The following is a 25,459-nucleotide window of genomic DNA, read 5'->3' on the forward strand; positions in this document are numbered from 1 at the left end:
TCAATGTATTGAGGTTAAAGATGTTGATATGCTTGAGAAAAAAAATCTATACTTCGACTTCTCTTATGCTTAGGATCTACTAATATGGATGGGACCAAAATCAAGTAAGTACAATCTCTGAATGGGTATTAAATGACAACTCTAATGAATAATGAGGAATCACAAGGCTTTCCATCAAATCATCTAGAACAAATATATTCCTCCAGAAGACAATGTTCTTTTATGTCTTGATGCTCTTGATAAAATTTTGGCCAATTCAAAACTTTCTAAAGGAAACTTCCAAAAATATTCATCAGGTGCAACATGTAGAAGTAATCAAAAAGACTGTAACCATCTACTTACACATTCATCCTTGCATGCAATCCTTGGGACAAACCATTTGTAGATGTGGATTTATTTCAGTAGCTTGAAAGAAGCTTCAATGGATGTGTTTTATGACTCACCAATAGTCGAACAAAATATCAAGGTATCTTATCCTCTCTTGATCAAAGTATTGTGCATGCTAAGACTGGAAAAAGACTATACATGTTACTCCAAGGTTCCTTTCATGTCAGAGCTTGAGTGTGAATAAGCTTGGTCATATATGTGATTTTTGTTAATCACAAGGGACCTTACATTGTTTCACTTGGATTAATTTCAAATCAGACTAGATGGGAGCTATCAAAAGATATTGCAATAGGGTACTTTTTTGGGGTTTTAAAAAATATGCAGAAAGAAAAGGAGAAGGGTCTAGGAATTCTAATCTATTCCTAAGGCTAATTGACCAAAACAGATATTGTTTTGATGGAGAAATTCCAAATAACCAAGCTCTGTTTCGCCAAGTTAAACTACAACCACACAAGAATTGGAGCAAGCTTTAGGGGCTTATGCAGATGATTTCCATATCATAACAAACACCATCAAAACAAAGAATGCATGTTAAGTTATAGAAGTTGAGCATATAGAAATGGATTTAGGCTAGCTTTGCACAATGACTTACAATTAATAAATTGTCAAAAGTATAAACCAAGGAATTCATCAAAACACCATGGCATTCTCCACTAAAATCACAACAGTTATCTAACAATCTAATCAAAATGAGGGATTAATGAAATCAAGCAAGCACCAAACTATATCAAGCAATCACCATGAAACCAACAATGAAAACTCTATTATCTTGATACCCCTTAGTGCCATGAGACATAGCTCTTTTAATATCAACCTCTCCTTTATATGCAACTGGTTGCCAAAGATGGACTAGTAAATGCATTGTGTCATTTGCCAGAATTCTTAGTTCTGATAAAAAATGAAGCTAGGTAAATGGATCTAACCCCTGCATTAAATTTTACATCCATCATTGCCCTAGTATGATGCAGGTAATGGAGAAGACTTTAAAACTTGAAAAAAAGATCGGGTGTCGAGATTTTTGGGGCCATTTTGGATGGTCTAAGAGGGAAGTGAATGCCCTTTAATATCCTCATATAGATTTGCTTTCTTTGGTCCTTGAGGAATTCAGTTCATCTATGCAGTCTAGATCCATTAGAAATTATGAGCACAAATCAAGTAAGGTGAAGAATTTTCATCTTCAAGTTGATTCCTTGTCTTTGTATATTCTCAAGCACAAAGAGGTTTCATGCTGCTAAACTTTATTTCAAAATTTGTTTGGTACATTCAACTTGATGTGTTCTGACTTGTAGATGCTTCTTCCTTTCCCCACCCAGGCTTCGGATCAAACTTTAACCCTTGTAGTTATTTTGATCCCGGGTTGGATGTTGAGATCCTTTGATTTACCTTGAGCAAAAATGGATTGATACGCTTCAATATGTGAAACTTCTTTTGAATGTGAACAATGTATAGTAAGCTCTCCCTCTAGCACCAATTTTTGTTAATGTGTAACAATGGAGAGTGTGCCTTGAAATAACTTTAATGTTTTTGCTTGTTCTTAGTCAATTGAGACAATCCAATATTTACGTATGTGCCTTCCCTCTAGCGCCAGTTTTTATTGATGCATTTTATGACTCACCAACAGTAGAACAAAATACCAAGGTAACTAATCCTTTCCTAGTCAAAGTTCCACATATGCTAAGATTGCAAAATGATCATACGGGTTACTCCAAGCTTCCTTTCGTGTTAGGTTTTGACTATGGATAAGCTCAGTGGTAAATGTGATTTGTTGTTAATCACGAGGGGCATTAAGTTTGTTTCACCTAGATTGATTTCAAATCATACTAGATGGGAGCTATTTAAAGATATTGCAATAGGGTACTTTTGGGAAGTTTTCAAGAATAAGTGGAAAGCAAAGGAGAAGAGTTTAGGAATTCTAATCTACTCCTAAGGGTGATTGACCACTAGGCGAATTCCAAATAACCAAGCTCTGCTTCATCAAGTTAAACTACGACTATGCAAGAATTGGTGCAACCTTCAAGGGGCTATGCAAATGATTTTCATATCACAACAGACACCATCAAAATGAACAATGCATGTTGAGTGATAGAAGTTAAGCATGCATAGTAATGGGTTCAGGCTACCTTTGCACGAATTGCCATCTATGAACCGTCAAAAATATGAACTAAAGAATTCATTAAAACATCATTGCATTTTCTATGGAAATCACAACACTTATCTAACGATCTAATCTATAAATGAGAATAATGAAACCAAGCAAGCACCAAAATATATATTGTATTGTATTGGTAGCCCTTAGTGTCATGGGACATAGCTCTTTTAATATCAAGCTCACCTTTCTATGCAACGGGTTGTCAAAGATGGACTGGTAAATGCTTTTTGCCATTTTTAGATTTCTCAGTTCTGATTGAAAATGAAGCTAGATAAATGGATCCAACCCCTGCGTTAAATTTTACATCAATCTTTTTCCTAGTGTTTAAGTATGATCTAGGTAATGTAGAAGACTCTAAAACTTGTAATTAAAAAATCCATGTGTAGAGATTTTTGAGGCCATTGTAGACACTCTAAGAGTGAAGTGAATGCCCTTTAATATCCTCATGTAGCTCTTCTTTCTTTGGACCTTGAGGAATTCAATTCATATATGCAATCCAGATCTAGTAGAAGAATCATGTACCTTTTCGAATTATGAGCATAAATCAAGTAAGGTGAAGAATTTTCATCTTCAAGTTGATTCCTTGTCTTTGTATATTCTCGAGCAGAAAGAGGTTTCATGATGTTGGACTTAATTTATATATATATTTGACTCCCATATTTTACAGATTCGAGCATGTTTGGGCCTTTATTCAACTCAAGACCAAGAAATGTTCCAAAATTGGAACTCAAATGGCAGGGAACAAAACTTCACTCAAGACAGTTAAACTTTCACTTCTCAACCAAAACATAAGGAACTTTAGGAGGCAAGCACTAGTGCTACCCAGAAACCAAAACCAAAAAAGGCCAAGTGGGCAAACAGAGAGGGGTCCCATCTTCAATGGGCAATTTGTGAACACAATAGGTCTACTCTCTACTTGCATTGATCTTGCAAGCTTAAGTTATGAGCTTAAAATGTATATAGGTTTCACTTCCAACAAATATCCATTGGGATTAATGATACACAAGGACACGCCCACAACCCTTATCCCCATTCCCTAGCTCATTTTTGGAACAACAAGACATTAGGGAACATCCATAGCCATCTCCCCTAATATGCAATTCAAAGGAAACTTCCCCAAATGTGTGTCCAATGGCATTGAAGAATGTGTGGTCGACCATCCCCAAGACAGCTAGGTGTCCCTCATGATAAAGAAATCACTCAATCTTGGTTTACATGAAAAAAATAGCATAACCTTCTCATGACCCTTATACACCCTAATATCATATTAAGACCTGAATAATACCACAGTTGAAAACTTAAACTTGGCTGCCTAATAAATAGTGAGGAAAACTCAAATAGCATACGACAATGGCAAGGTATGTTGTTTTGCCAGTTTTTTAGTTTTTGTAGCTGTTAGAGCATATTTGAAAATTATTACTTGTTTTTATTTTAAACTTCTTAAAAATGTTTTAGTTTCTATTTGGCATTCCAGAAAATATGCACTTTCAGCAGTTTCAGTGATGACAATGTGACTGAGGCAAATGAAGAAATTGAAGTAAACAAAACAAGCATTTCTTCTCCTTGTAAGAACCAAAACACAAGTTCTTTTGGAACTCCACAATCCCATTTTGAATGCTCTTCATCGTCTCTTCAAAAAATTGTGAAAGGCCCTTTCAAAACCAAAAAGCCATTGCTTCAACTTGTTACCGACTTAACCATCGATTGGGGTAAATATACAAGGAGAAGCAAGCATTGGCTATGTCATATTATTGATCACCATGGGAGCTATATCAGAGATAGAAACCATTATTGGGTGGGAGTGGACATGGGGTAAGAGTTTGTAAAAAATTGGAACATGTTGAAATGGAAAAGTTCATTGGAGTGAGTGAAGACAAATCATTAGTACTCCTCGCAATAATAAATGGTCATCATTGATCACCGTGACTATACAATGTATCAATTGGAGAGAGTTGAGATAGAGGAAAGAGGAAGGCCTCTTTTGTTCCAAGTGAAAAACAAAAAACAATGATAGGGTTAATGAATATGCTAAAACATGAGCAAGTCAGTGATTCAGTTGGCCAAATAGTTTTATACCCATTCTAGTCCATTTCAATTAGCAAGGTTGCCGTATTTCAAAGCTATGTTGAGAGATGCAATGGCAGCTGGATCCTCTTATGCTCTCCTTGGAGAACAAGGATTGTGTACATCCCTCCTTGACAAACAATATTCAAAGGTGAACATGTTAAGAGGAAATGAGACAAACATAGAGGAGGTGCAACCAGGAATGGTTCGGCTTCAATTGGATCCACTTGAGGCAGAGAGTGACAGTGACACAAGTAATTCTTTTGATATCGATATTGTTGTTATCAGTTATTGACATATCTCTCTCTATGTAATATAATTTGAAATATTTAGTATATATATAACCGCTGCCAAACCACAATTGTCATGAGCCATTTTTCTTCAATATATAATTGAAAAATTCATACATAGCCATCCAACCACAATACCCAAAAATGGCCCTGGGACTGCCTTCCCCAAACACATCTCCTATCTTCCCCCGTCCTTGCCCCCAAAATGCCTCAAAACACAGGTTGGAATGTATGGCTAGAAAGATATAGGAGGATCTTTCAGATGATATAATGACATTTAAATAAAGCTATCTGGAGCACTAAAGAAATGATATCAAACGAGATGAGACCTATCTTCCAAAATTGGAAAGATATCCTGAAGGTTGTCTGTACTAAAGACAATGGGAAGGCTATAAGTTGGGATCATCACCCAATCTAACCCCCTAAACTTTTCCTCTGTCAATGCCTAAAGAAGCTACTCTACACTAGTCTCTAGAAGCATCTAGAAGGATTGCAAGGGCATGGTTACTTCATATTTGTATGAAGCTCTTAGAGTAATTTTTACTAATACTTCTGAAGCAAAACAATTTCAATAAAAGTATTGATTGTAAGAGAAAAGCATAGTGCAGAATTGAGGTAGAAGGGGGCTTAGAATTCATCAACTCAATGAAGAATACAATGTCCCCTTTTTGATAAATTTTTAGAACGACCTAAAAGCCCATTTCCCACTTCTGTGAGCTCAAGAGAATAGATCTATAATACTTCAGGTGAATTTTTTGTTTTAGGCTCTTGTAAAAGTGACCAATTGAAATGTTATTAAAAAAAGGCTAAGTACAGCATGTGGTGTAATGTCCCCATTTGTTGTCAGCATCAAAATTTCAGGGATTAGCCTAATATTGGATCCTTGTAGGCTAATGAGGATGGTTAGAGGATCTTCTGAGGATTGATTCATCTCCAACATTTAGGGATTTAGGGATTTGGCCTTCGTTCGATATCATTTGGACTCCATTTGCCATACTTACTATGTATACTAAGTCAGGAGTAATAGAGATGAACCCTTTCTATTTTTAAAAAGTGTATTTGGTCACATGGAGAGTTATGAGGAGAGATTCCTATTTCAAACAGCATGGCAATCAGACAAGTATTTCAAGAAATTTAAATATTTTAATCTTATTATAAAGTTATAAAGTAACTTATAATAATAAAGTCACTTTAATATTATAAAGTGCAAATATAAAGTTACTTTATGACAAAAGTAACTGAAGTGACTAAAAGACAAAATTGGCTTTTTATCCCACATTGCCTAGTTGTTTCTGTCTTCTCTCATATCGAGGTTATAAAAGCGTGGACCTACATTGGGATTGAGAGCAGGAAAATATGACATTGATGCAGTACAAATGGTTGCTTAAATGTGACTGGTTATCTTAAGGACGAAACCCCTTAAGAGAATTTGGGAAACTGGATTTAGCCCCAGTCTCTCATTGGAGTTTGTATTAGAGGCGAGAAGGAAATACAGATTAGTAGCTGATTCCAGCAGACCCACATTGAATAAGAATTAGTATGCATGGATAGGTATGTATGGATTCTTTGACATACTAGCAGGTGATCACGTTGACCCAAGTTTCAGTATTTTGTGAAGGTGTGCTTGTATGTGGCAGCAGTAGTATTTAGCTCCTCATTTACAGAGATAACTGGTCACTCTTGGAGAGGACTGTTGGCGTTGAGACAATTAATTGTGGATGGCTTGTTTATGCAATTCTAAACGTTGATTGCTAAGCTACATGTCTAGGCGTCATTCTCTGCAATTCAAGTGCCTGTGTTGGTTGCTAATTGAAATTCATTATTAGTGCTGGTGGACATTGAAATTCTCTGTGTTGGTTGTGAGTAGTAATTGTAACAGGGCCGCTCATACACCTACGATTTGGCCCCTTGTTTCATCTGAAATTGGTGTCTATGTTCAAGTGGTTGTTTGCTAGAAGTGAAGGCCCAGAATTCTGTAAATCGTGGTTGATCATATCCCTGTTGATGACACTCTGCTAGGGCCTGCGATCTGTTCTGGAAATTGCCAGCTCACTGGGCATAGAAGATTTCTAAAAATCTACATTATTTTGCATTGCCATTTAAAGAGCCAATTGGGTTTACCACAGAGAGTCCTTGCAAAATGTTTGACGAAATATCTAACAATTGAATTGTGAAGGAATTTGCATATTTGATAAAGTTATTACTAGCTAGGGGTTATTATAGTGGTATCAGAGCTGTGTATTCTGCCAGCCTGTGTGGTTTTTGGAAATCGTTTACCAGAAATTCTAATCAAAGATTTCATCAAAAACATTTTACAAAAGGTTTAATCTGAATGGTTTAAATTTTCTGATAAATGTTTTGAAGTTGTATTCTTTTGGAGGTGGAAGAGTATTTCTTTGTGAGAAATAAAGTAAAGCGCTATGCTCAGAACCTAGTTTCATACCATCCTGTGGGGTAGGAAAGTTATTTTATTTTCAGTTTTGCTGTTGCATTTGGAGTAACCAGCACTTTAGTTTTTTTTCCTATGGACAGACATAGGAGGACCAGCAGTTCTAGAAGTCAGTGGAGCAATGAGGAATTTAGCACGAAAATGAATGCTTTGCAGGACAGTATGGAAAAACTTAAGTTTCATCAACAGAGGTTGACGGAGAGATTTTCGGATCCAGAGATAGTTGAGAGGACAGCAAAGTATATAGTTTCTGCCTTTAGAAGGCCGACATTGAGGTTGCAGGGAAGGAAGCTTCAGTTTTCCCCAACAAGTGTCCATGATGCAGATGCACCTGTGTTTAGGATGACACCTGCTAGTCCTATCTGCAATGTTGATGATGGCCCCATTTCACATAGATCAGTATATGTGTCAGTACCCTTGGTCGATAGCGGCACTAAGCTTCAGCAAGTTGACGGCCCTAGAGTTGTTGCAATTAGTGCAAAGACAGTTGATGTAGTCGTTACTATTGATACTTCAAGCTCTTTTGAGGAGGGAATTATTATTGGAGATTTGTATGTGAGTTGTCATAGTGTTGCTCCAGTGCAAGAGGAAGTTGCTTCCTCAAGTGGGAATGATGCATGTATGGAGTCACCCAACTGTGATGTTGGTGATTTGGGTGTTACAGCAGAGTCAATAGATGTGGGTTCATACTCTAGCATTATTGATTCATTGCCAGACATAGAGTCATGGGTGCAGAGTCAGGTGATGACAATTGAGGCTCTATTAGGTGATGGGGATGCAAACAGTATGGACATCTCTGATCATTTGTTGGATGATGCTATGAGTTGCACCAGGTATGATACCCCTCGTTAGATATTGGGTGATGACTCTGAGAAGATTTTGGATGAGTCCCAAGATCGATGTTTACAAGATCTTACTATTGAGGTGGAAGCTGAGACATGGGGGGAGATTGATATTGCGATAGCTTCTATTTCTTCGAAGGAGTTGTTTGAGGTACATAGTAGCTGTATCTCGAATGCAGAGTTGTGCGAGGACAATAGCACATGTATGAGTGATCTTGTGGTGGACAGTGCTAATTCAGTTTCCTATCACAGTGCAGTTAGTGAGACACAGTGCTTGCATAGGAGTCAGGAGTTACAAAGGCATCATGTGAATTATCAGCTGAAGGTGAGTGATAGTGATATTTCTTCATCTCTTGATCATTATGATGCTATTTGTCATATGCTAGCTACATTTGGTTGAGGTGCTCCTATGTCAGATGAGCATGGTGATAGTAGTCTTTCCCTAGTAGAGGTTCATGTGCTTCGAGAGGTTGTTAGGATCTTGAAGCATAGTTACTCTCAATTAGTTGATGACAGAGATTACCTTCTAGAGTGGGGTAGCACATGCTATGAAACTTTGTTAGGGAAAGAGGAGGAGGTGGTTGAGCTCACCTAGGAACTTGAGGTGATGGTGGACTCTCTTCAGTATACCCAGTTGGCTCTTCAAGAGTCACAGTCACAGTTGAATGAGGTTACTATGGAGTTAGAACGGGTACACTCAACACTAGCCCCAAACCCTATTCAGTTACATATTGTGGTTGGTGGTGAGTTTGCTTCTATGATTGAGGATGAGGGACGTGATGATGTGGCGAACACATTCGTCTAGGATATATAAGTGTAGTATGTACAAAGGAGGTGAGAGCATCCGTGGAGACAAGCTCTCATGGTGATTTGCTTCCTTCTACTGGTAGTGAATCTATTTCTTCTTTTCATACAGCTGGTAGCATTGGACAGATGGCATTGTCACATTTTTAGAGAGATCAGTTGTGGATTGTGGGGGAGCGGATTGATTCTTCCACATATATGTTTTACTGTACTAAGTCATTCATGGAGTATTTGCTTGAGAGCTCGGATTTGCGAGAGGTTTCATATAGTATATCTAAGGGTGCTCTCATTTAGGGCTCTTGTGTTATTCGACGACTAGTGAGGAAAACTGTAGAGACCTTGGCTACGATGCTTCCCAATAGGGATTTTGTGGTTGGGCTTGCTGAGAGGGTTGCCCAAGATCCTGCCCAACCAATATTGCAGAGTCAGAGATTGGAGCCATCTTCTGATTTCCAATTTGATGATGATGAGCCCTTGACAGAGATTGGGAGTTTTTACCGGCATAACACTGTGAGGAGTGCTCATCACTTTTCTTCTGACCCACAGGTAGAGGACTTGGTTTTCAATGTTATGGATGGTGACAAAAGGTTTGGTGTTCATTACACCCGCAAAGGGCATACTTCTCTGCCAATGGAGGGAGATTCTGAGATACAAGGTATTGTGAAACAGTTGGATGCGCTAGTGAATGAGATGAATCAAAATCACAAACGGATAACCCAACTGATTTCAAAGCCGAGATTTGAGTAGAGAATGATATCACTTTTTATAAGAGTAAAATGTGATGATACAGTTGCGGCTTCAAATTTGTAGTACATTTTTTATGAGACACGACATGAATTGGGCACAATTGAGGTGGAATGTGATGAGGATTTATGTCAGGTTAAGTCAGAGGATGCAGTTGTTGGCATGAGTTCCCCAGATCATGTATTTGATGGCAATGCAACGATAGTGGGAGTAGGAGCATGCGAGGATACTGTCATATCAGCAGCCACTTCTGTATCGGTTGAGTCATTCAATGAGGAGTTTAGCAATATGCAAGCGATTGTATATGTGTGCTCTGATGATAGTACACTTGTTATTGTTAATGAGGTGAGCAATGTAGTGATAGAGTCATGTTACACTATCAATCAACAAAGTGTTGATGTTCACTTCATGGATAGTCCCATGTTTGACATGGATGCAACATTGTCATATGACAATCCATTGTTTGAGGTTGAGGTTGATCACTCACCTGAGTGGCGTTGGGCTCGTTTTTCACCATCTGTAAAGCTTCAGTTTTGTGTTGCGGCAGTTGGTAATGTTCCTATTTCCACAAAATTTGATGTGGCTACACCTATGGTTAATACAGTTGGCATGAGTGCATATGATTCTCCTGTAGCTACGTCTCTTCAAGGGATTGTTGATCAGGATTCCAGTCCAGTTTATATTATATGATGGGGACCAAGATGAAGATATTTCTTGTGGGGTATTCTTCTGGTGATACTCTAACTCCTACATCATTAGCACAAGTTTTAAGTGTTATACTGCAGGTTATGTTGTTGGTCCTAATGATGTTAGTGGTATGCAATTGGTTCAATGTTAACAGGGGTATCACATACTACTACATTTGGGATCCAAGTGGAGGTTGGAGTTCACCGCGATTGCTGGATTGCTTGAGGGCAAGCAATCTCTGGGAAGGGAGGACTGCAATGTCCCCATTTGTTGTCAGCATCAAAATTTTAGGGATTAGCCTAATATTGGATCCTTGTAGGCTAATGAGGATGGTTATAGAGGGTCTTCTAAGGATTGATTCGTCTCCAACATTTAGGGATTTAGGGATTTGGCCTTCATTCGATATCATTTGGACTCCATTTGCCATACTTACTATGTATAGTAAGTCAGGAGTAATACAGATGGACCCTTTCTATTTTTAGAAAGTGTATTTGGTCACATGGGGAATTATGAGGAGAGATTCCTATTTCAGACAGCATGGCAATCAAACAAGTATTTCAAGAGACATTAAAGTTCAAGTGACTTAAGTGATTTATTTAAATATTTTAATGTAATTATAAAGTTATAAAGTAACTTATAATAATAAAGTCACTTTAATATTATAAAGTGCAAATATAAAGTTACTTTATGACAAAAGTAACTTAAGTGACTAAAAGACGAAATTGGCTTTTTATCCCACATTGCCTAGTTGTTTGTGTCTTCCTTCGTATCAAGGTTATAAAAGCGTGGACCTACATTGGGATTGAGAGCAAGAAAATATGATATTGATCAAATACAAATGGTTGCTTAAATGTAACTGGTTATCTTAAGGACGAAACCCCTTAAGAGAATTTGAGAAACTGGACGTAGCCCCAGTCTCTCGTTGGAGCTTGTATCAAAGACGAGAAGGAAATACAGATAAGTAGCTGATTCCAGCAGACCCACGTTGAATAAGAATCAGTATGCATGGACAGGTATGTATGTATTCTTTGACATACTAGCAGGTGATCACGTTGACCAAGGATTCAGTATTTTGTGAAGGTGTCCTTGTATGTGGCAGCAGTAGTATTTAGCTCCTCATTTACAGAGATAACTGGTCACTCTTGGAGAGGACTATGGGCATTGAGACAGTTAATTGTGGACGGCTTGTTTATGCAATTCTGAACGCTGATTGCTAAGCTACATGTCTGGGCGTCATTCTCTGCAATTCAAGTGCCTGTGTTGCCTGCTAATTGACATTCATTATTAGTGCTGGTGAACATTGAAATTCTCTGGGTTGGTTGTGAGTAGTAATTGCAACTGGGCCGCTCATACAGCTGCGATTTGGCCCCTTGTTTCATCTGAAATTGGTGTCTCTGTTCAAGTGGTTGTTTGCTAGAAGTGAAGGCCCAGAATTCTGCAAATCGTGGGCAATCATATCCCTATTGACGGCACTCTGCTAGGGCCTGCAATCTGTTCCAGAAATTGCCAGCTAACTGGGCATAGCAGCTTGTTGAACATATGAGTCTGCTGCAAGCAATCCTATACCAGGATTTCTATTTAGTGTTGTATTTTGCTTAGACATTTTATTGTGTGGTCTGCTGCAAATCGTTCATATGCTGGTGGTTAACAGATGCATGTGTTATAGTTGCTTCAATAATGCTGCAATAGTAACTTGAGAAAGCATGTAAATATATATTATGAGGGAATGTTGTTGGTGCCAAAAATAGTTGATTAGATTGGAAGGATTGTTAATGTACTGTTATTGATTTGGCAGCGATAAGTTTAATGATAACCAAATCTTTATCAATATTTGAATATACACTATCAAGTTGAAGGGGTTGCGTAGTAGAAGATTTCTAAAAATCCACATTATTTTGCATTGCCATTTAAAGAGCCAATTGGGTTTACCCCAGAGAGTCCTTGCAAAATGTTTGACGAAATATCTAACAATTGAATTGTGAAGGAATTTGCATGTTTGATAAAGTTATAACTGGCTAGGGGTTATTACATGTGGCCTTTTTAAATTATCGGAAAAGACACTTGAATAATTTTAAAATGCATCTTTTGAAGGTAATGTGGAGAGAGTGGTCTATATAAGCAAGGCAAAAGAACAAAGGAGGCATGCTTTTGATATTAATCCAAATTCATTCTGGACAGATTGAGCATCTTATATTGCACCAAGGACAAAAATCCTCTCCTAGCAATCGGAGGAATGAAAACCCCTGATTTCCAAATACTAAACTGGTGGATCAAAACCCCTAATTCCATCATGTACCTTGAATAAATCTGTCATTGTCACATGCAGCACCTTGCTAATTTACTATATTTGGGTATATCTCTTGGGGAGCAAGACTAGGAAGGTTGGCAGCCTGATTTACCTCTATGCTGCATATTTTTCTTCTTGCAGATTATGTGTCCCATCTACCACTTGTTCATCAAGCAAAGCTCCTTAAGGTGTATGGGTCCAACTTTCTATTCCTGTTGCACCAGATATGCAGTAGTCTGCAAATGTCAAGAATGTTTTGATACAGATTGGACTCTGATCAGACATCTCCATTCCTTTATTTATTAAATTATTTTCTTTTAATGCCACAGCATCAATTATAGTTCTCATCGATGATCTTGTATGCCTTGTGTAGAAAGCTTAGATGTATCGTGGCCATAGCTGGCATGTGTGACCATATTCAAAAGCTGAGATAAATAATCATTATTAAAGTATATTTTGAATCAACTGTTCTGTTCCTTGTCCATTTAATCTCTATTAATCAAGGTTCTACAGGTAGTTTATGCCTTGGATTATTCTATACGCTTGTAATCTTGACATAAATATTTGGGCTAGACACACCATTTTTAACTCATCCAATCAAGAAACAAATTAAAAATAAATTGTGATATTTTACTTTTACATTACTGGCAAAATAAATCATTTAAGCTTACTTGTTCAGACTCCAAGCCAAAATATTTTCGACTCTCAAAGAATTTACGTGTTGCATCATGTGTAAATGGACTTGTCATAATATACCAGTGTACTCTAATATATCGACCTGCACCTGAAAACCAAAATATTTCAAAATCTGATGATGTGAATAGATTCTGCCCAGATCTCACAGAAAGAATGTAATATACCCATGGACAATAGTTCTAGGTAAAAAGAAAAATTGCTTACCATCAGGTACAGACTGAGCTGCAAGTCTTTGAACACGTAAAATGCGCTCTGCTTGAAGTTGGAAGAGAGATTTAGCAGAAGGAAGCCCTATGTCTGAAAAGTAAAAGAATATGCAACTCGTTGATTAGTTAAAAAGAATACTATCTTACAGATGATTCCATGTGCTTATGTAAATGCCATTTTACCATAAGAACAGTCACGAACAACAACATAACATTCAGGCTTTCATCCAAATTACTTTCAACATTCTACTGTTTAAATTTTATAGTCTAATTGCTACAACAATGATAAACTTCAAGCAAACAGAATAAAATGTTAACAGATTAAAAACAAGCATTACATACTATTAGAAGATAAAGATGCATAACTTACTGAAGCATCCCTTGGGCTCTGAACTTCCTAATCGAGTACCCTGTATAAAATAGAAAGTCATAAAATTCATGACAGATTAATTGAAGAAAAAGCAACGAACAGGATAGTATCAAGCAGATTGCAAAATACATGTGCTTAAATTTTGAAAAAGAACAAAATTAAAACACATCATAGCAAGGTAAGTGATTACGAGAAAAACAACCTGAAGATGCTTACTTTATAAAAATTCCACTGTGAACAGATTAAATCAATCTACTATCTAATCATGGTTACTGTGAATCCATGATGCTGCAGTGCACTAACCAGAGCAATGCCAAATCCATGTCTGGAGACCATACAAGATGCAACAGATGAATCCAATACAAGTTGTTAAGATCAAAGTGTTTTTTCATATAGTTATCAAGAACCAAAATTATTCACTTGAATAAGAAAAAAATTATGAAGTTTAGAATTTTCATATTTAAGGTGGTTGATGATTTAATGTAGGCATTACCTATGTGAGTTTAATTGGTATTGTTATGCATTTGGCTAGTTTCTATGTGTTTGCAGCAAGTGGTGTTTGTCACTCACTCTTGGCAAAGTAGGTGTTGGTACCTAAAGCAAAGGCAGGGAGACCTTATAACCCACAAAAGAAATTAGTAGTTTCAAACAACAGACTTTATGCTATTTCTAGTTTTTCTTCTACAGCAGCATTAGTGTTCGTAAAAGCATCTCGAGAAAGATGGGGATGCGTATGTTGTCTCATCCAAGGTCAGAGGCATCCATTCAAAAATATTTTGTGGAGAAGTGAGCTTCTTCCATCAACTCAAGTGAACAAAGGAGATGGCTTCTGTAGCTTTTTCTCCCAAACCATTTCAGTGGTTTGTCTCAATTAAAGCCTAGTTCTTAGGCAATCAATTTGGTCAAATGATGGATTGATTTAAGGCTCTATTGCAACCTGCACTTACATTGCTTCATAATAGCAAGGATACTGTGCTATTGTGATTTTTGCAAAAATATGTCAAGGTGCTAAGGGCATTCTGCTCAAACATGGGCAAGTGTGATCCATAACAAGGGTCATCTTGAGGTATCACATGATTACATTGTTCCTATTTTGTGTGGGATGTAAAAAAACAATTAAGGTGGTCGGAGAAATTTGCTTTCCCTTCATATATCCTACTATGGCATGGTTTGTGCTACTTCAGATTGAGGTTGGGATTGGGTATGATGAGAAGTGGAGAGGAATGCAAACCACTGGTATATGGTATTGGGTTTTTGCAAATAAATTTTCTTGGCTGTTTTTGGTTTTTATCAGCGATGTGGTGTAGACATGGTGCTTGCACACTAGCAATTGTGTCAAGGTGAAGGGTCATTGGTCATATATAGGTTTCTTTGGTGGAAATTACGCACTCTCTCAAGTTTTGTTTCTCTTGGAGTATTATGTTCATGCCATTGGAGCTTTTCTATTATAGAGTCATTTCCGATTTTTTTGATCTAAGGTCTTCATACTTATGCTTTTCTACTACTATTACTCAATTGGTGGGGACAATACAGATTCCCCCAACTAATTCATCTATAAAATAATGTGAAAGATACAACTTAAATATTTATAATGAACTATACTACCAGATCCACCTGCAGAACAACCAGATCTAGGTTTGATTCAAATCCAATCTGTGATCCATTCTGGTATACCTACAGATTCAAACAAGATCCTTCAGTTTTGTACTGGGTTCATTTGAGACAAACTTGGGAAGAATTCAGTGGAACAATAGCAAACCTATTTGTCCCTTGCCAATTTTATTGCTTTGACTTTGACCAGGGCACCCCAAAACAGATTTTAAAGTTTTAAACCCTAAAAGTTACTAATAAAACATTTCAGACACTGCAACAGATTAATTTTAGTTCATTTCTAATGCAAAAAACAAATATCATTCCAACAGGCTAAATATTCATTTTTGCTTGTTGAATCAACAAATGGAGCTGAAAATTTATCTTTAAAGTTCCACAACAATACCATTGTCATTCTTATATATTTACAAGTGTCCAATGGCTTCCAAGATTGTAAACGAATACTTTTGTACAATGCAAATACGTAAGTATTTTTCATTTTTTCCCCTCAAATTTTTATTTTACAAACATGAAACAAACCAGTTGCTTTGTTTTCTAAGCTTCTTTCATTCTTCTATGAATGTGTCAAAAGAGCTCGGTTTTATACATCTATTTTTTAACTTATTTTGAATGCATTGTTTATAAAATTTCTTGCAATAGGAATCACAATGTTGGCTAGTCCTAGCCCCATAGTCTGACCTAAATTCAAAACTGATCTAGATTCTCCTCTATAAAAGCATTTGCTATGATACAGCCAATCCTTGATGGGCACACACTTATACACTTGTACTATGAGGGGGGCTGGATCAAGATACGGCAAACTTTTGCTTCTTTAAAATTTAACCACAATAATAGCAAGCACACACAATCCACACAATTAAGAACACAAAATTTACCTAGAAACCCTTTTGGGTAAAAACCACGGAGGATGCACAGATCTATAGTCTGAACCCAACCACAACAAAATTAAAATGAACTCACAATATTTACAAGTACCAAACTGTAGGAGACACCAATCCCCACTTACAAATTTGACAGCACCAATCTATTGAAAGCACCAATCCTCAGAACAGAGCACCAACTCAGCAAGAGACACCAATCTCTTCTTTTAGGAGGCACCAACCTATTTTGCCAAAAAATCACCTTCTAGATGTTGCATCTCCAAACGATGTTGAGCATATATTTCTTCACTTTTACATTTTATTAATTTTTTTCTACATTAAGTCAACTCTTGTCTCTATTTGAATCATAGAACATTTTTCGATGAATACTTACAAACACATTTCACCTTTTCATACCCCTTTCGTGGCCAAAATTAATTACATAAAAAAACATAATAAAATTAATGCATAAAAATAGAATTTGTGAGTCGGCCTCAAGCCAAAGCCAATATAAGAAACAATCTCCCAAACTTTGACATCAACAACCAATGTCATCAATGACAATATTTCTAACAATCTCACTTTGACATCAATTACCACATTTACAGCAATCTCCCTTGTTGAACAAAGCACGCTTGAAAATCAATGACAAAATTTTGAACAATCTCATATGGTGGGGGGGTATATCCTGTCAAGGATGTGATGCTAGATACCCAAGTTCATAAAACCGAGTCAAAGACAATTTGTGTGGAATACATAGAAAAGGCATCAGAGCAAGTGGTAGCTTTTATTATAGAGCAAGAGCAAGTAAATATACTACCTACTTGTAAACCAAATTATCCCTTGGCAAAACAAAACATCAAAGGGAATGCAGCCCCCAATGCATGTAATGTCCCCTTTCTGAAGTAAATAATAGTAAAATTAAAATACAAAAATAAATAAATAATAGAATAGAATAGAATTACAAATTAAGGGGTGACCCATTTAGAGTAGCAGTAAAAACACTTCGTTGGTGAGTTTTCCACCAAGGTTCAAGCTGCCACTAGGTTGTGCTCGTGGGCCAGTATTAGTGAACGAAGAAAATTATGAGAAGCAAATAAAGAAGTTTCTCATGGGAGGAAAGTTCTTACTTGGCCTATTGTTCCTTAGAGGTCATGGCATGCTTTGACCTCACTAGTCAAGTCCACTGTAGGTTTGCCCAAGCCTCATCTCTGTTGGGTTCTATCGGGATTGACATTGATCGCCTCCTCCCTTTCTAGTTCTCCCAAGATGCTCCCACTTATCTTTTCCTCTCCCGGCAAGAGTTGAACATGCATGTCAGGACCAATACCTACAGATAGTATATTTGCACCTCTTGGACTAGTTATCATGGATCTTCATCCAAGGATGGCCTTTTATGCAAAGTATTTCCTCGAGCTGTAGAATGGGGTCATTGTCCAGCCCTCATACCTTTCTCATGGTTGGCCTCACACCTTGCGTATCTCTATTGGTTCATTCAGAGCACGCTGTCATCGGCTTCGTACCTAGATCGACTACTATTTACCTAGAGAGGACAAGGTCTATCAACTTTGTGATTTAGGGGAGGCCAAGATAGAGAGTCACTTCATTTTTGTTACCCCATATACTATGAGATCAAAGGGAGATTCTAGTTCTTATTCAGAGAGACTCGATGTCTTCCAGCCTTCTTCTCGTATATGGATCAAAGGTGCCTTGCGCTCTATCTTTAAGAGACATGGAGACTACGGGACCACACCCTTCAATGGATCCTCCCTCAAAGATTACACTCTGACCATCTCATCACCTCCTCCTTCACTCTGGTTCCCCCCTACATGGGGCACCAAGTGGGCAATGGACCCACCCCCTCTAAGACCTAGTGGAGTTGTGACAACTTGCAAGTCCTCCACTCAACAACAGATCTCATCTTATTCTAGCACTACCAGGGGCTCTTGGGAGCATCCTAGGAGCCCCAATCCAACAACCTATTCTTTGGCTCGGGACTTCTTCCTGATTGTTTAGAGTAGCTAGCTTGTTTGTTCCTTTCTTGTTAGTCTATCTTTTTCTGAACATTGTTTGGTTTTCCTATTGTTTCCTAGGTTGTTTCTCTTTTGTTGGCCTCTTGTTGCACATTAATAAATTTATCTTATCTTAACCCTCAAAGGGTAGCAATGATGAAGGGTTGTAAATCTTGCAAAGAGTTGTAGTTATGGAAGGTTTGCGACTCTTTCGAAAGGTGTTAATTGTGAAAGGTTGTGACCATTGCAAAGGGGCAAACACGATGAAGGGATGTAACTCTCACTAACATTAGAAGACATAAAGGGGAGAAGACTTCATTTGAGAAGGATCTAAGGGTGATAAACTTAGGGAATAATATATTATTGTCAAAGGTGACAATGAAAAGAGGCGATTGAACTCTAATGAAAGGCGGTGACCCTTTCACCAATAATGTATAAAGGGGATTTCATTCCAAGCATGGAAGGAGGACAATCATAAGCATGGAGAACAGCCCGTGGACTAGATATCAATATATTAACCAGCAAACTTGATATCCCTCTAAATTGTGTGGTATGAAATGTAAGGTATTACATCTTGGCTGAGTAATTATTGAAGAATATTATATTGCTCCCGTTATATATATCTTGTTGTCTTGTAAAAAGTCTGTATATGCATAATACAGTAAATGAAATGATGTGTCATCCACTCTACCATTCCATTACTAAAAAGAGATGCGGGCATATAAGGAGAGTAAGTAGCCGAGAGGTCCATTCAAGTTCACTAGGAGACTCATATGGCGGATTTACTTGCATGCCCAACTGAGGCCGATATGGCAAATGTATTCCACGCTTGTTAAGAGGCCAAAATGAAGGATGTGCTTCCTGTTGAAATTTTAGACTATAAGAAGTAAAAAAAATTATTTGCACAGATAAGAGATTTCTGATTAATCAATCATTAACAAAAAAACAAAATCAGAAATAACTATTATTTGCTGAAGGATCAAGAATTTGGAACCAATCAACTTATCCGAATCTGATGATTTTGATCTTCAAAAGACCTTAATCCCGATGACAATATTGGTCTGCCTTCTGAAATTATGTTCACTGTACAACATGGACCGCTGAATGGTCTGCTGATAGAATATATTGCGATCTCCTATTGGAGTCATTTGACTATGTTTTATCGACTCTTTGTTTGTCACACATTTATATGTCTTATATTCTGCACCGTCCAATATCATACGCAGATGGTTCTCACTATTGCGTTGCTTCAAATACTGACAGTTTCTGTTGATGATCAGACCCTGACTATTCTCCAAAATTATATTCTATGTGTGTCTTTGATGATATAGTCGACTTTATAAATATATCTTATGAGCTGGAAGTAATAGATATATGAGACGATGTTTAGACGCACGTCCGATCATTAGTATATTGATCGGTAAAAATAGTAACTGCAAAACTATTAAATACCACTAATAATACATGTAGCAATTTTTGACTAATAAATTAAAGTCGATAATAGGATAATGGCTTTATCAACAGCAATCAAGTCTAGAATATCTTAGAATGATAAACTCTACAAATGTTTAGTTTTGACTGTTAATGATTATAAATATTATTAGAGTTCAAAGACATTGAATAATTTATAAGTACTCATGAATTTAGTTAATAATTAATTTATTAATGTCTCAAATAATATTTGAGACATCATTGTGAATTGGATATGTAAGCCTCCTGAAGCTAACTTCAACACTCCCTCTTAGCTAGGGAGGCTATCATATTAAGTTAAACCATAACCATTAACATCAAAATGATTTTAATTTTCTCCATATAATATGTTCTCAGATATCAACTTTATTTATATTGAACATTAGATACCATTATGACATGTTCTTCGGATATCACTATGTGATATTGAACGTGAATATCTATCATTATGATATGTTCTTCGAATATCACCTCATGTGATATTGAACATTAGATATCTATCATTATGGTATGTTCCTCGAATATCACATTTTGTGATGATGAACATTTTATATCTATCATTATGGCATGTTCTTCGGATACCACCTTATGTGATATTGAACATTAAATATCTGGTATGTTCTTCATATACCACTTTATGTGGTACTGAACATTATATACATGCCATTATGTTAAGTTCTTCAAATACCGCCTTAAGTAATACTGAACAATGGAAGTTTACCATTATATTAAGTTCCTTAGAGACCACCTCAGGTGATATTGAATAATAGATATCAACTATTATGTTCTGTTCCTCGAATACCACCTCGAGTGATATTGAACATTTATGTCATGTTCTTTAGTGGTGAACATTAGACATCTAACATAATGGATTTCATTTGTGAGATCATCACCACACAATGAGGATTATAGTGTGCGAGTGTCTAATCATTGTGAGATCCTCACCTCACAAAGATATTTATATCATGAGTACATGGAAATAAAGAACTTTCAATTAGAATGAAAGATACATTAATATATATGAACAAATTAATGAATTAAAGTTTTGTCAGTCTTCATTCTCTACCATACCAAGCCTTCTTCGAAAGTAATCAAACTTAATTCTGGTGAGAGGCTTGGTGAGAATGTTAGTCGTTTATTCTCCAATATTGATGTATCTTAACTTAATGGCATTCCTTTCTACCATGTCTCTTATATATTGATACTTGATTTCTAGATGCTTTGTTATGTCATGAAACATAAAATTTACAAAATACTTTAACAACTTTGATTATGACAATGAATGATAGTGGGCTCTGAGACTTTTCCAAACAATTCTATAAGAAGCTTCTAGAGCCAAACTACTTCTCATGTTCCTATGCATAATGCTATATAATTGGCTTCTTTGGAGCTTTGTGCCACTTGTTGGTTCTCAAAACCACAAATTGGAAATCCAAGATCTTTGCCAGTTCTCTAATAGGATTACTCAATCAATTTTGGCTAAAGAACGAGAATAACCTCCTGATTCAATTCCCTTGCACTTTACGCTTCGCTAAACCTAGATGGGTAAACCTTCGCCTTAAACCCTAATCACTTGGTTCAAAGCTTTTCTATAACGAATCTAGACTTAGTGAGTTCTTAAGTTAGCAAAATCCTTAAACTCGGTCGAAATAAAAGTTATATGAATGCTTTGAGATATTTACTTGTGAAATGAATATTATTTAAATGAAACAATCATTATGAGTGATGGATATGACAAAATATTGAACTTCAAGGCCTCAAACATCAACCCGCTTTCACGAAATAAATTGCAGACCAGTCCCTTATCCAACCTTGGGTAAATAGAGTCAAATTTCTCCAGATCCTTGTATACAACCCTGAGAGGCGATACTATACCATCCACTACTTCATAGATTGAAGCTTCAATTGGCAACTCAACCCCTAGTCTTATTGAATTTAACTTCTTTGGGAAAACCAATCAGACAAAATTCACATAGACAACATTTCATATGCAAATTTTAATAATCAAAGACTTCTACTAAAATTAACTTCTTCACCATTAGTAAATTGATTTTAAAATCAAATATCACAAGGGATAAATCTGAACAAAATACTTTGAATTTCAAATTTCAAGATGAAAAAAGAAAATTGGGCACTTGCATTAAAATAAGTACAAAAAGTTTGTGCTTCATTTACAATATCCAATCTATCAAAAACTATAAAAAACATCTATTCCTTTTTCTATATATTTATCTATGTATTTTGCTTTATCTTCTTTTTTCTTCTCATTGTCTACGTATTCCCCACACTTATTTCTCACACCTCTATTCGACACACCACTCCATATAATATTTATATCTTCAAATATCTCTTCAAAAGTCAAACAATTAGTCATAATTTTAAGAATAGATTACGCCTCTTCTTAACTAATATTGTTTATGCCTAAAAGACATAGTTTAAGACAAATCTTTGATTTGAATTATTCCTTTAAAAGCTTAATTGCATATCACCGCACTCTTATTTTTTATTGTTGTTTCACATGTTGAATATATCATTGCATTTCTTAGAGTTGCTTGTCACCATCTTTGTCCCTCTTATGTATTATTGTACTCACCAGCAATAAATTCAATTCTTCCTATTACAGTGATGTGGATTTTCATTTTGATGTGAAGCCTTTGTAAATTTCCAACATTCAAACACATGTTTCTTATTATATTCGATCCTTTGAATAATTTATCCTTTTTCCGTAAATCATTTGTTCTTTATGCCATTAAACTTCAATATGTAATTTTTCATTATCAGAGTATCTTACATGCCCCCCTGCCTTCGCAAGTCTTATTCTTTTGACAGCATGATATTCATTGGACTTTCAACTCTACGCAGCACGATATCCCCTTCCTTAGCATATTTCAAACTCACGATAGGCTTGATAGGCTCGTTTCCATCGCACAAAAACTTTCAGACTCAGCGCTACATAAATCTGATAAATAAAACTTCCTCATCACTGTTTAATAGTCCTCGTTCAATGATATGCAACTCTTTTGGTGTTCACTGTAATCTTCATCACTGCATATGCGTGTCCTTCGGTTTCGTCGTTTCTTGTCTTTTTGTGTCTTCATTCATATCTGATGGAACTTGCTTTTGTATAAACTCAGTCTCTTCCAACTGAGTTTCAATAATATTTTTGTGCCACCATTGCGCATTCTGTAGGGCTGACTTTAGATTACTTTTGTTGAATAGATTTGTTTATTATTTCTTGCCCTCCACTCTATCTATGATGAATTTGTTTCTGAGAGAAATTTGTCTTTAGTCACTGCTTAAAATTTGAACGTGATGGTTTTGTCGTTTGTTTGTAGAGTGTTGGAACAATTCAAGTAAGTCATTGCTGACAATATTCATTGTTTTTTTAAAAAGAACAATGCCTCTATATAAGATTGCACAAATATCATGCTAACATGCATGTTGACTCTTTCTTCAAGTACTTTGAATGATAAAACCTCTTGCTCTTGTTTTGGATCGGTCATTTGTTCTTTGGGAAAAGCTGATTTGTGTTGTTGTCACTAAACTTATTTGTTGCCCTCATAAGATTTGTATTTGCTGAATCAATATTTATTTTATATTAACTGAACTGCTCCTTGCCATTGTTCCAAGAGTGACACTTAGCGGACAATCTGCCTCAATAGCTTTGACATCAATGACAATATATAGTAAGTCTCCAACATTATTTCTCAAATGGAGGCCCTAATTTGCAAAAAATAAGGGCTCCACCACCATTGCAGATTGTTTCCAGTTGGACCAGGAAATCAGAGTTGAGCCTAACCTAAAGAAACATGCAGAGGTGTTCTTTCTATTAGCAACACAATCTGCCCAATGGGAATCTGTGTATCCATGCAGCTTCAAGTCTTTGTTTGCAAATGATTTAAGGCCAAATCCAATTTTGCCTTGTAAATATCTTGGGATGTGTTTAGCTGCAACTACATGTATCACACATAAATTGACTGAGGACACTGACTGCATAAAAGATATATGGTCGAGTAATTACTAGATACATTAGAGGACCAATCAATTGTCTCTATAGGGTAGAATCTGCCAATTCTGAATCAGCTGAGGCTTCTTTTAATTTATGCAGATTTGTTTTCATGGGTGTTGAAATGGGTTTACAATCCATCATGTCGAATCTCTTTAGTATGTCTATGGTGTATTTTCCTTGGATAATATATAATCTTATTTGATTTCAACATTTCTACCCCAAGAAAGTAATGCAGTAATCCAAGATTTTGTATGTCACTCACTACAACTTACAAAATAGTGACTTTAGGCAATGTTTCATGAGACTTCTCTCTCCTCTCAATAATAGGGGAGGGCCTCTTCTTACCTCAGTGACTCCAATGGGAAATTAACTGAAACTACAAAAATGATGGTTCTCATAATCAATTCTTCTTTTTCTTAGAATGATATGCACATAACTACCACTTTCTACCTTAATGAGAAGTGCGTAATTGCTACAATAATACGGGTGACGCTAGAATTGACATAAAAACAATATCAAGGGCTACAATTTACTTTTTTATATTTTATGAAACAAAATCAGCGACCCAAAGTCTCTTGTGCTTGTCTCACAAGGATTCAAGCTGAATAACTAGTAAGGCACAAAGTCTCTTACTAGATACTTTCAGATTTAATTAAAAACACTTACAATTGAAGCCCAAATTCTTCAGCTCTAAGTAATTGCAGCCACTACTATCTCTCACAATTTGTGCTTCTACAGCACAAAGTCTTCAAAAGTTCAAATTAGCTCTAAAAGCAATCGGCAGCTGAAAGTCTGTGCAATAGAATCCAAATCCCTCTTGAATCAAAACAATCAACTCAAGAAAATAACAATTTAAATTGGCACGCATGCTCAAAACAATCTGCCTCTTTTATTGAAAGAGGTCTAATTTACATCTAAGCACAAAGTCTATAGAGTGCATAATACTAAGTGACATAAATTTCTTGCCTTGCCAAAAGATGATTATTTGCAATGAGCTCCCTCCTTTATATAGGAAAAGGAGAGAGAGAGAGAGAGAGAGAGAGAGAGAGAGAGAGAGAGAGAACCCTCAACCACCTTGACTTATTCAAATACAAACTCCTAACTAACTTTGACTTATTCAAAGTTGCACGCCTAATGCAATTGCAACTTTATTACATGTTACAACTTTACGCGTGATACTATCACATGAAACTAAATTTTGTTTTTCCATTACATGTAATATGTCAATTACAAATTACAAATAGATGATGAAAATATTCCAAGTATCTGACAAGACATGACTTCCATTACATCATGCTTTATTGGTCTTCATGTTGCTACAAGATGCCTAATGTTTTACAATTGTTTTGCTCAGGTTTGGTAGAAGCATCTTGAACCAGAATATGAATATGCGTCCTTGATTGTTTTGTTGAGTGTTTGTTGACCATTTTTGTCTTGAAAGCACTCTATGCTTGTAATCATCCCTTCACCTCCTTGTCGGCTCCACTTTGTGATCATGTTTGATTCATGTCCTCCTCTCTTT

The 25,459-nt window shown here is 36.4% G+C and overlaps 1 protein-coding gene across 2 annotated transcripts in view; it reads right to left on the reverse strand.

Annotated features, from left to right (window-relative positions):
- The window catches only part of LOC149561808 (UDP-N-acetylglucosamine diphosphorylase 2-like), a 153,516-nt gene that overhangs the window by 95,203 nt on the left and 32,854 nt on the right, over positions 1-25,459 (reverse strand). For both annotated transcript variants that reach the window (XM_089825331.1, XM_089825332.1), the window contains exons 4-6: positions 13,976-14,015; positions 13,604-13,696; positions 13,375-13,487 (exon numbers count right to left, since the gene is read on the reverse strand). In XM_089825331.1, the coding sequence (XP_089681457.1) occupies positions 13,375-13,487; positions 13,604-13,696; positions 13,976-14,015 (246 nt within the window). The remainder of the gene's footprint in view (positions 1-13,374; positions 13,488-13,603; positions 13,697-13,975; positions 14,016-25,459) is intronic.

The sequence above is a fragment of the Cupressus sempervirens genome, chromosome 4 (genome assembly GCF_028749045.1).
Source record: "Cupressus sempervirens isolate cs-2001-9-10 chromosome 4, ASM2874904v1, whole genome shotgun sequence".
In the NCBI taxonomy this organism is placed as follows: domain Eukaryota; kingdom Viridiplantae; phylum Streptophyta; class Pinopsida; order Cupressales; family Cupressaceae; genus Cupressus; species Cupressus sempervirens.